Source organism: Lucilia cuprina, chromosome 5 (assembly GCF_022045245.1).
Source record: "Lucilia cuprina isolate Lc7/37 chromosome 5, ASM2204524v1, whole genome shotgun sequence".
Taxonomy (NCBI): domain Eukaryota; kingdom Metazoa; phylum Arthropoda; class Insecta; order Diptera; family Calliphoridae; genus Lucilia; species Lucilia cuprina.
Window position 1 is genome coordinate 61,182,690 of NC_060953.1, and position 12,302 is coordinate 61,194,991.

The window sequence follows — 12,302 nt, forward strand, 5'->3', positions numbered from 1 at the left end:
AGAAATAAAGTTAAATTTGTTCTAAATGCAACACTTGGTCAAATTGAATAACTGCTTAAAATGATTATTGCTATTGTATATATTTTTTTAAGTTTATTGGTTTTTATACATGTACTGCTTTTATAGACAATTTGGTTATGGTGGATGTAAATGTAACCACATATGAATAAATATCCCAGCAAAATTTTACATGCTTCCTTTTAAGAAGCTGTTATTTCAGAAATTTTGATCGAATAATTAAAATTTTGGTTTATACACCTATATCTCGCACACCTTAAGCAAGATTTGATTTAAAAGTAAATTTTTGTATAATTTTGATTGCTGGGTTTCGGTACTTTGCGTGAATTTAGCGTTTAACATGTAATACATTTTGTGCATTCAAGCAAAATTTAAGTATATGTTATAAAAAGTTTAGCAGACATTTGACACCAATTTTTATGTACAAAAGTATAACAATTCGTTTAAAATTCAATTTACAACAAAATATAAAGAAGTAGAACACGAGAAAGTTAGTGAAACATCAGTGTGAAAGATAAGTATAAAGTTTTAAATAAAACACAAATTATATTAAATAAAATGTAAAAGAAATAGACATAACTTAAACCAACTAACTAACTAACTGATTTTTACAAAATATACTAAAAAAAACATAATTAATTGTTAGATGTATTGTGTAAGTAAAATTATATATTTTTATTTTTTCTATTACTTTTTTTGCTTTTAATTTAACACAAATAGTAATATAAGTCAACAGATTATTATCATTATTGTTCACAATAAAATGTCTCGTTATTTTTTTTTAATTTATGTTTCAAAAGTTCTCAAGTAACATGTTTTGACATTAAAGCCAAACCATTAAATTATACTTAAAATTATGAATGCAATTGCTTGAGTTTTGTATAAGTATTAATTTAAATTAATATAACAGATTTCTGATATTAAGTCAGCTTATTGTATGCCATATAAAATGTAATGAAAAATTGAATCATTTATATGAAAAGAAACTTTTCCAAAAAAAATTTCTGAAATATAAATAATTATTCATTATGACATTTTGTAAATGTTATATTATGTCTGTAGACTTATGATTTGTAAAGAAAGTGAAACCAAATAGTGGTTTTGTTTAATAATAATTATATAGAAATATGTCTTATTTTAAAGAAGTTTCATTGAATCGTTTGAAAGTTTAAGTATTCAAGATATAGAAGGAAGATTTCTTTTGTGTTGTACAGTAGAAAAATATTTATATTAATACTTTGACCTCATTCCATCTACAAACAGCTATAGATTAAATTAAAAGCACTTAACTACCTACAAATTGCTTTCTTCAGTATAAAAAATTAATCAAATGTCCATAATTATAGAAATAGATGAATCAATTGAGAACCTTCATATCTAGCTACAAACATTTTCTTTTCATTTTTTTTACAATTTTGCCAATTTTTATTATACTTTTTTTCTTCTTCAAACATAGTTTAATGAAATTTTCTTTAAGTTTCCCTTTACTTTGGAACAATTTTTTGATTGCTTAGCACCTATGAATCATAGGGGAAATGAGAATATAATTAAAAAATATATGTATATAGGGAAAATTTTTCCTTAAGCACTTATTGGAATTGTTATAGTAGTATATACCTTGTCTACGATTTTGCCACAAAGGATTCTGTTAAATTTGTTACAACATTTTGCTGCAGTAACAAACTGCAACAATGCGAAATGTATTTGTATTTTCATTTGTTTTGTTTAAGTTAGAGCTTTGAAAAACAGTTTAGTTTAAGTTTTATTTTCCCCACATTCAATTTTTTTGTTCAACCCTTATACAAAGTAAAATACGAATAAAAAAACATTACTTTGAAGATTGATGATGCTGAATTGAAATTGATATTTTAAGTTTACTGCTAGTTCAAGTTTACCAGAAGTAATTGAAAAAAACAAAATTGTATAAAAAATTTTATAAAAAAGAAAATAATAAAACTAGTAGTGGAGAGAAAAAACTACAATTGTAGTTAAATAAACGGATTGCAGTGCTTTTCAACTGCAAGGATATACATACAGTGAGTGAGAAATTAATAGATTAAGTGAAAATTTATATAAAAATAATGAAGTAAATTGTAATGTATTTTTGACGTATGATTGATATGTAATTGAGCACTATTAAATGTTGCACATACGTAACTATTTAATAAGAGTTAATGCTACAAAGTAAAGCATACTTTTAGGCATTGTATTGTTAAGTATAAACAGGGCGTATGAGTGTTATGTAAATAAGTTTAAAAAATATTCATACGCCTTAGATTGTGGCTGACAGAAATGAAATTTTTATGGTTTCCTCTGTTCTTACTGCCACCAGTGTAATATTAATTGATTTGTTTGCTCGTATTGTTTTCACAAACAATTTCTTAGATGGTTTGTAACTTATCGTTTTTAAAGTGTTTTAAGGGTTAGGAGAAGAAAAAAGAAAACAAACTAAAGTTTCCACTTTTTCATTTTTTACATACTTTATAAGCATTTTATTTTTATTTTTTGAAAAACCAAACAGCAAACATTTCTTGTTACAATAGTTAGTTACTTTTATCTTTCGCTTTGTAACAACATATTTTATAGAAAAGTTACCACGTTTTAGTTTTTTTTTTCTCTAGTTATTGAAAAAGTTTTATACTTTTTGATGATAAAAAAACAATTTTTTGTTAATATTAATTTTAATTTTTAAAGCAAATAAGAGAAGGAATTTGTTATATTTTTTTTTAATTTTATATTTATTTTGCATGCTAACTTACCCATCAGTTCCAAAAGCTTTAAGCTCACGATTTAATGTCTCCTTGACATTTTGCTGAGAATACAAGCCCATAGGTGAGTTGAATTGTTTGTGTACCAATTTACGTTGAACAGCGGCCATTTTTATTCTATTGTTCTTTTTTTAATTGATTTAAATTACAATAATATAACAAGCACTTTTAATTTTAATGCAAAATTCTAAGTAACAACTGTTTCTTTTAAACTTTTTTTGGGTAGCTAAATGGAAATTTAAAAAAAAGAAACACAATTTATAGAAAAAAGAAATATTGACAAATAAAAATCTAAAAATTAATAACAAAATTATAAAGCTACTATTTGTCTTTATCCCTGATGAGAAAACACTAAAAACTTATAATGAGAATAAACTAAATAAATTAATATATTTAAAACGCTAAAAAGTTTTTAACAAAATAAAAAAGAAACGTTTAAATTACTCTAAAGAGATTTGTTTTCCGTTTTCTAAAAATAACTTTTTTTTTATCTATAAATTCGTTGATCGTTATTCGTTGTGGTATTCGCTCTGGAAAAGAAGGAAAAAAAGAGAATGAAAAACACATAATTATTATTATGTTTTAATAGCCATAACATTTACAAATAAACAACTATAAATTAATTATTAAAATTCCAAGAATTAAAAAAACATTTTATTAAATGACGGCGCCAAAAAAACATTTTAGATTTTTTTTATTATTTAATAATACTTGGTTGACTTCATTCATTAAATATTAAGTTTATTTATTTGATATTAAATCTTTAAATATATAAATATTTGAGACTGATTTCGCAAAGATAGCATATTTCAATGTTTTCAATCGCTGATAGGGAAAAAAGTAATTTTTTTTAAAATATTATTTTGTCCATTGTTATTCCTAAAAAAGAGTGGTTCATGGGAGTCGTCTAAGCTGTCCGTCTGTATGTCAACTTCTCAGTCCACATGTTTGCTGATATTAATTTTTTAAATACTTAAGATATCTTCTTGATCCACATTTTTAATAATTGTGTCAGATATTCTTTGTAAGAAGTTTCCTATTAAACATCTGTAAAAAGGGAACTTAAGATTTGTTTCCATGCTCTAAAAATTTTGTAAAAATAAGACTTGTTTTGCATGCAGTCGCAAGAAAACATTAACAGCAAGTTTCGTATGTATGCAGCTGAAAGTTATTATTTTTGTTTGTTATTGCCCAAAGCATAAATGAAAAGTGAGGTGTGAATTGGCATAATAACAAAATTTAAATAAATAAAATCAAATTAAATTCTTAAAAATGTATAAATTAACTTTTTCAAAAACACTCAATGATAAAGGATATGAACTCTCTATTTAAAGTTTCTTTAATTGAAAGTTTTTGTGGGAAATTGAAATAAATTTCAGCTATGTTAACACCTGTCAACTATAGGGCACGAGACGAATCTTTCTGCTCCTTTATGTGCTTTACACAGGACATGCATGTGTGTCCATACAGTAGTATTGAACTATGTTTTGACCATTGTTTTAATTTGCTTAATTTTCATGATACAAAAACATCACTTCCGTTTACAATTGTGCAGGTAAGATGGTACATATTGATAAAAACACATTCTTACCCACAGAGTTTGATATGAACAGTTCAAACCTTGAATATTTCCTATGAGTGGTATCATGAGGACCCTGATTACATGCTGGACAGACATTCATTAAATATCACGGTCTACATGGAACTAGGATGAACTGTTTTGTCGGCATTTTAATGTATTCTCTAATGGAGAGGTCCTCAATTTCCTCTTATATACATTCATATGTATATAATAAAAATATAATTCGATTTAATTTTGAAATGATCAGTCATGACAACATTCTGTTACATACATACATAGAGAGCACATACTGAATTTTAATTTAAAATATATGTTGTGATAATGGGTTTACAAAATTAGTATGTTTTAATCATGTTCAGCACTTTTACTTGTTTAATATTAAATTAATATAGTTTAATTTAGTTTTAAATTTAACAAGTATTAAATGCTTATTTTTAAAAAAATCTTTATTGATATTTTTTGCACTATAATATATTTTTGTTTAAAATGTACATGTAATGCCCTTTTTATATGCTAATACTTAACATTAGCTTTAATTACTAACAATTAAGAGAATTTTATATACGGCATATGTACCTATGTATGCGTGAATATTAGAGGGTAAATCATTTACAAATGTTAATAAGATTTAAAATTATTTTTTAACAATTTTCCCTTTTTGCTTATGATATAAAACATATATGGATTTCTTTATTTTAGCCGTCCAAGTCCAGAAAAAATATTGAAAAAAAATCTAGAACGTCAAATTTTTTAATTATTCATTAAGAAAGAATTTAGGGTTAAATTAGGAGGAAAAAATTAAATGTTTCCTAACAGTTCTCTAACAATGGATTCCTGTCACAAAAATATTATAAATTACGTTGCAATAATCTTTAATCAAGGCAAATATATGTCATTTTTTTTACTCAAACTTCCAAGAGTTTTTCGGAAAATGTATAAGTGGGAAATGAACTATGAGAAATAATTTCCGATCCGTAAGTTTGTAATTCAGGAATAAAATTTCAATAATTTTTTTAAACTTTATTTGTTTCAATTTAGAAAAAATATCAAAAAATTACTTAAAATCGGGCCAAAAATAAAAGAAAAATCTGACAAAAATTGGGTTCATGAAGACGAAAATTTTATAATATTGATTTTTTCTGAGTTGATTGTTAGGTTCGCAAAACAGGTGCAAACACCACAAAATCAATTCTCCATCACTACTAAAAAAGGGTTGCTTAACATAAACCATTTTATCTCAAAAATTCAACTTATAGGAAAAAAAAATAAAATGTTAATTAACCACCGGACTTAGCCTTTTCCAAAAAATATATGTTTCATTCAATGAGTAAGCAAAAAATAATAATTTGTAAACTTGTATAATTTATACATTTAAATAATAAAATTTACATCTAACTATTATATCACCCGTTTATCATCAAATTATTATTGTTGTTTTTTAATTGAATTATTTAAAAGGTTTTTAATCGAACAACATAGAGCAACAAGTATGCGATGTTGATGGTACTTAATAGTTGTTGATAAGAAAACAAGACGGGCATCGCCGACCATATGATACTTCGCCTGCAGAACCATTTAGACTAATATGAAAATAATTTCTGTAGATTTTTATAAAAAAAGTATTATTCGGGAGGTACGGTTGTATGGGGCTACGGGAAATAATGAACAGGCAGACGGACATAGCTAAATAGTCTTAGAAATTGATTCTGAGCCAATTGCAATATTATAGGATAATGAACAATATTTTTGGGTGTTATAAACATCAGCACAAACGCATAATACCCTCCTCACTATAATAGTGTAGGGTATAATAATAAATAATAAAATGTATATAAAATTTTTATTTTTTCATTATATTGCTGTATTTTAAAAATGCATACATACGTATTAAAAGTATTAGTTATTAAAAAAATCAATGAATATTATTTCATTTTATACATAACATGGGAAAGATGGTTTTTAGAAATTTTGTTTTATAAACCTTTTATAAAATAAAATGTTATTTATGAATAGGGGGATCAAAGTATTTACGAACAATATTGTATTTCTATAGAAAATATACATTGTGTTTATGTTTAAAGTTATTATCAATGTTGGATAATTAAATTTAACTGCACAATTACAACGAACCTATTAAATTCAATGAAATTATATGTAGATAGTTATATGAACATATATATGTATTGTTTTCTTTACACAAGGAAAAAAATACACGCAGAGAAAGGGTATAAGTAAAGTTTTTTAAAATTAAGTGCAATTTCAAATTAATTAAAAAACTTGGATAAATGATCAATCACGAATCTATTAAATTTTTACGAATAGAATCATCCTATAGATATCACAGAAATTACAAAAAAATTATTACTTAGGGACTCTTTCCTCCTTATCCTTAAGGCATAAACTAATAAATTAATGATATTTTCTATTTAAAAATTAGCAAAATAATCCTTTAAATGTTTGATGCGAATTTCAACATTAAACTTATTTCAGTGTATGGGTTTGTATTTTAAAATGAATATGCTGCGAGTTCGAATGAAATACATTTAAATTGCATTTCATCCAAATAGTTGCCGGTATAGAAAACGTGTAAATGCTTTTGTTTTATAAAAGTGTTATTGCATGTCATGTGTCTATCAATAAAATAATATTACACGTATGAACTATTTTGGCATATTGAACAATCGTCATATGTCGGTACATACATTAGGGTGATTCTTTTGGAAGATAGCTTAATAAAATTTGTATGTGATTATTTATATTTTGCGAGGAACAATTAACCTCTTTACAAATATTTTTTAAAACGGACAGATAAGTGGTTAGTGTTCTAGTCTAGTAGACTGAAGATAGTGTTTTCGATTCCAACCAGAGGCACTCTCTTGATATGAATACATCCTCTTTTCAGAAAAAATAACTTATAATATATTTTGCCATCTTTACTCTTTGCAGCGTGTTCAGTTTCAAAATTAAAATTATCCATTGTGTTTAAAATTTCTAATTTATTACGTTGTTTAAGTTGTCTCTCTAATATAATGCAATTAAAAAACTACCCTAATACACACATGAACTGAGCCTGTATATGCATTCACATAAAGAGACAGTGTAAAGCCACCTGTTGTTCGCTGCTCTTTTTTTATGTATGTATTTCAGGCAATATTCAGTTCTTTACACATCCACATATATACAAATGTATGTATATATTTACATACCCACGACCATATAAAAGCTGCAACTTCAATAACAATAAAATGATCGACTAGTAGGATTTGTTTAATTGGATACAGCTGTAGTTTTAATTGAATTTATTTTTTCAATATTAAATTTTATTATAACAAAAAGGATACCGAAACCGCCTATACATAATGAATTTCATTCAATTACCAATTTCGAATACTAGTTTGTTTTATTGTTTTATCTTCTTTTTTTGGCATTTATCGCAATGTTATTAAAGAAGACTTTGACATAAAATAAAATGTCAAAACGAAATTGTTGTAGCAGAGAAAAACAAACAATATTAAGCTAAAATTGCAATTAGCCCAGGTCAAGCTGTTTTGTGGAGGCAGAAATGAAATTATAATTAAAAATTAACAATGCTTTACCTATAGGGCACTGACACGCAGTATAAGGAAACTTATTTTTTCGGTCATTACAAAATTAAACAAATTGTGTTAAGTTAGTTGGTTTAATAATTTTACAAATTAGAATATTATTTAAATACTTAATACAAAGTGTTTTCATTTAAATTTGATTGTTAGTGTTTAAAAACATATTGACCTACTATACTTATAGTAGTTGTTTCCTTCAATTTAGAAAACAACTACAAGTTATTTAAGAACTTCTTGTCCCTTTTAATAGCTTGCAAAACAAGACATATATAATATTATGTTTTGCCTCCATTTAAATCCCCATTTCCTTTTTTTTTAATTTTTAATTTAAACTTTAACATCTTTTTTAAATGTATAAAAATAAAAACATATAATATTGTTGTTGGTTTTTTGTTTTCTGCTAAGATCTGAACAGTATACACATAATAACAATTTACATAATAGTCCTTTAAGTCTTTTGCAACACTTACATGTTGAACAAAAGGGTAAAAAAAAGGAATATAATTCTGCAAAAACATTAAAATAAACACATGTAGTTTTTAAAATGGATGTCACTGTGGTTGCATTAAAACATAACCGAAGGCAACAAACAACACAAAACTGCTGCAAACAATCGTCTTCGTACAACAAATAAACAACAGTAGCAGTGAAATGACATCGCACAGTGTAACTGAAGGGGTATATTTTGTTTCAATAAACCGGTTGTAACAGTAATCGAATGTAATGAAAGTTATCGGAACTAACTAAGTAGCTAACTAACTAACTAATTAACTAACTAAATAACTAAATAACTAACTAACTAATTAACTAATTAACTAATTAACTAACTAACTAACTAACTAAATAACTAACTAATTAACTAACTAACTAACTAAATAACTAACTAATTAACTAACTAACTAACTAACTAACTAACTAACTAACATATTAACTAACTAACTAATTAACTAACTAACTAACTAACTAACTAACTAACTAACTAACTAACTAACTAACTAACTAACTAACTAAATAACTAACTAACTAACTAACTAACTAACTAACTAACTAACTAACTAACTAACTAACTAACTAACAAACTAAATAACTAACTAATTAACTAACTAACTAACATATTAACTAACTAATTAACTAACTAATTAACTAACTAACTAACTAACTAACCTATTAACTAAGTCAAAACACTGTGCCTTCAATAGTAGAAATAAAATAAACATGATGAAGAATTTATTTCGCAAGACCATAAGATTCATAAGTAAAGAAGTCCAAATGCCATAGATTCAGCTACAATTGCAATAGGTGTGAAGGTCTTAGGCAATTGTACCACAATATAATTTATAACTTCCTATAACGTCTAACGCTCTCATTGTATTCTTATATTTTAAATTATTACAATATTACAAAACCGAAAAAGAAATGGAAGTGAAAAAGTAAGGGAATTGAAGGGGAAATTTGCTAAAGACATCATTTGTTTTCACAAAGATGCAAGTTCTTTGTATTGTACTCGAATGTATGAATTTATAATGGTTTTGTTTTTTCCGCTTTCATTACAAAATGTATTAAGTTTCTTTTTCTTATATTTTAATTCTTTTGGGTTCTTTTCTTGTCTTATCGTTTTTAAACATTTTTTTCCATATTCGGTGTGTTGTTTGTTTATTATTGTATCTTTTTAACCCCTTACATAGTAGTAGGTCATAAGTTAATTGGCTTGGCAACACTCTGTTATAAAACATTTCTCACATAAACATGCATACTAAAAACATATATTTAACACATATATGTACATATGTATGTATAAGTATGTAAATTTGCTCACACACCATGTATGTTTAATGTACAGTTACAAACAAATGTATGTGCTTAGATAAGCATTCATACATACATATGTATGTATGCTACATATGTATATGGTAATTGTTTGTCTGTGTACTAAGTGTCTGTGTTTATGTTCATTTTTTGTACTTTAGAAACAGTTACTGCAATGTTTTATATCGTTTATGCAATTGTAAACATTTCCGGTTCATGTTTGATATTGACAACAAACTTGTTTTTATTTGATTTTTTTCTGTATGTTATTGTTATTTGTGGTTTGTTGTTTTTAGAATATATGTGGTATTTTTTTATGCATATTTTATAAACATACATATTTACAGTATTAGAAGGGAAATGGTAAGATGTTATAATGATTTTTTTATATTTAAGTTAAATTTCGTGATTAAAACGTTCAAGGCTTAATATACAATTGAATTATATATTTTGGATCATACGTGTTGAAAATGTCTTAAATTGATCTATTATTTCATTAAGTGTTTATACAACTTCAACTTCGTGAGGAGGGTATATAAGTATAAGTTTTTAATTTTGTTTGTAATTTCAACAATATAATTTTTCGATCTTATGAAGTAAATAAATATTCTGAATCTTTATAGATTAAGATTAAACCATGAAAAGCTTTATCATCATTAAGGTTTAGTTACCACTTGTAAGTGGATTATTTAAAGTTATGAAGTGATTTCAATGATAATCAATTAGATTTTTTTGGGGCAAAAGTGATATTTCGAATTACTTGTAAAAAATAACTTTTACTAATGCGACTCAGGAAGTGATTCTGAATTGGTTGATATACCGTAAGCTGAGTCGAACACTCTGTAGTGGTGTAAGGCATATAAAGCTCAAATAAATTTCTTGAGATTTAAAATTTTACGAGAGTTCATTTGATTCATTAAGATGCTCTTAAGATAAAAGGGGGAAAGGGGAATTTTATTTGATTGAAGACTAGAATAGACCAGGCTATATAGTAAACTTTTTCTAGACAATAGGCTAGATGATACTATAATACCGGTATCTTTTAAACCGATATTAGGAACCTTATTTTTTAGCTTAAGTATTACCCCATAATTCTTTTGCTTTATTCTAAAACTTTAAAAATTTTACTTTTAACATTATAATTATGTTAATGGGACGTAACATAATTTTATTTGTTTATAAAGTTAAAAACTTGCTAATAATTTCATCACACATACACATATGAATATTTTTTTTTTTAAATAGTTGGCCTCTAAAACGTTTTCACCCACTCAAAGTTTTCAGAGCATCTATAATTTAGAGAAAAAAATATTTTTTATATTAACATTAAGGATGCTTTTCATAATTGTTTATCAATGGTTTATAGAACAAATTTTGTATGTAAAATTGTTTGTTCAATAAATGAAAATTATCATTAATTTTTAGAAAAATATTTTAAATTTGTTTTGAAATACAAAAACATTTTGTGATAATTTGTAAAAAATTTTTTTGTTTATGAACATGTATATTATTATAAACCATCAAAACATTATTATGAAAAATTAATAAATTTTTCTAAAATATTTTTGTTCATTTTATTTAGATGTGTTTTTTATTAAAGTATTTGAAATTTTTATGGATAAAACGGTATAGAAGTATAATACACTATCTTCAGTTTTCTTTAAAAAAATCTCTATTTTATATTTACTTTTATTTTTATACCCTACACTACTGTTGTGGAAGGGTATTATGAATTTGTGCTACTATTTGAACAACTAAAAATATTGGTATTACTCCCACCTTAAAGCTGTGATTTGATTAAGCCGAGTCCGTTTGTCCGTCCGTCCGTCTGAGTGTCCATGTCAATCTTAACCTAAAAGTAATTTGATTAAATTAGGAAAAACGATGTTGAAAATTTATAAAATCAGCACATTATTTCGCTAACCAATTGTTTAAATATTTCCAAATTATGGTATAAAGTAAAGTTGATAATTTATAATAAAAAGATAATCAACATGTAGGGTTATTGTATCATATAGCCATGCCCTACTATACATTCCTACTTGCTGTATATTTTTCTATTTTATTTAGTAAAACATATGTAAATGTAAATTCACATACATCTTTACAGAAAACCAAATTCGAAAAGTGGAGATTGCTGTTTTTAGATAAAAAAATATTTAAAATTCGTTTTAAATTAACCAAGTGTAAAAACACGAACACAATATTGTGAATCTTAATAGAAATCGAATCGAATATCTGTCCGTCATTCCGTTTCTTATTCTGTCATTCCGTTTGTAATTTCCAAAGTTTCCGATATCGCCAAACAACAATAATTCAAAAAAAAAAATGTATTTATTTTTCAGAATCAGCAAAATCATTTTATAAGTAACTGAGATCTGAGCAAGCGAAATTTTTGCATGAAAGCAGAAAAACGGATCAAAGTAAGTGTTTCACCAATAATAAGATTTTTGTAGTTGATTTAAATCACATTTTTTGATTTCTTAATGACATTACTCATTCCGATAAATGGAGATTACAGCTTAT

General features: G+C 25.4%; 1 protein-coding gene across 8 annotated transcripts in view; it reads right to left on the bottom strand.

The window, feature by feature from the left end:
* Positions 1-12,302, bottom strand: part of LOC111675086 (bromodomain-containing protein DDB_G0280777) — a 253,304-nt gene that overhangs the window by 180,151 nt on the left and 60,851 nt on the right. For all 8 annotated transcript variants that reach the window (XM_046952658.1, XM_046952661.1, XM_046952657.1 and 5 more), the window contains exons 2-3: positions 3,231-3,316; positions 2,778-3,012 (exon numbers count right to left, since the gene is read on the bottom strand). In XM_046952658.1, coding sequence (XP_046808614.1) covers positions 2,778-2,896 — 119 coding nt within the window. In that variant the 5' untranslated portion in view covers positions 2,897-3,012; positions 3,231-3,316. The remainder of the gene's footprint in view (positions 1-2,777; positions 3,013-3,230; positions 3,317-12,302) is intronic.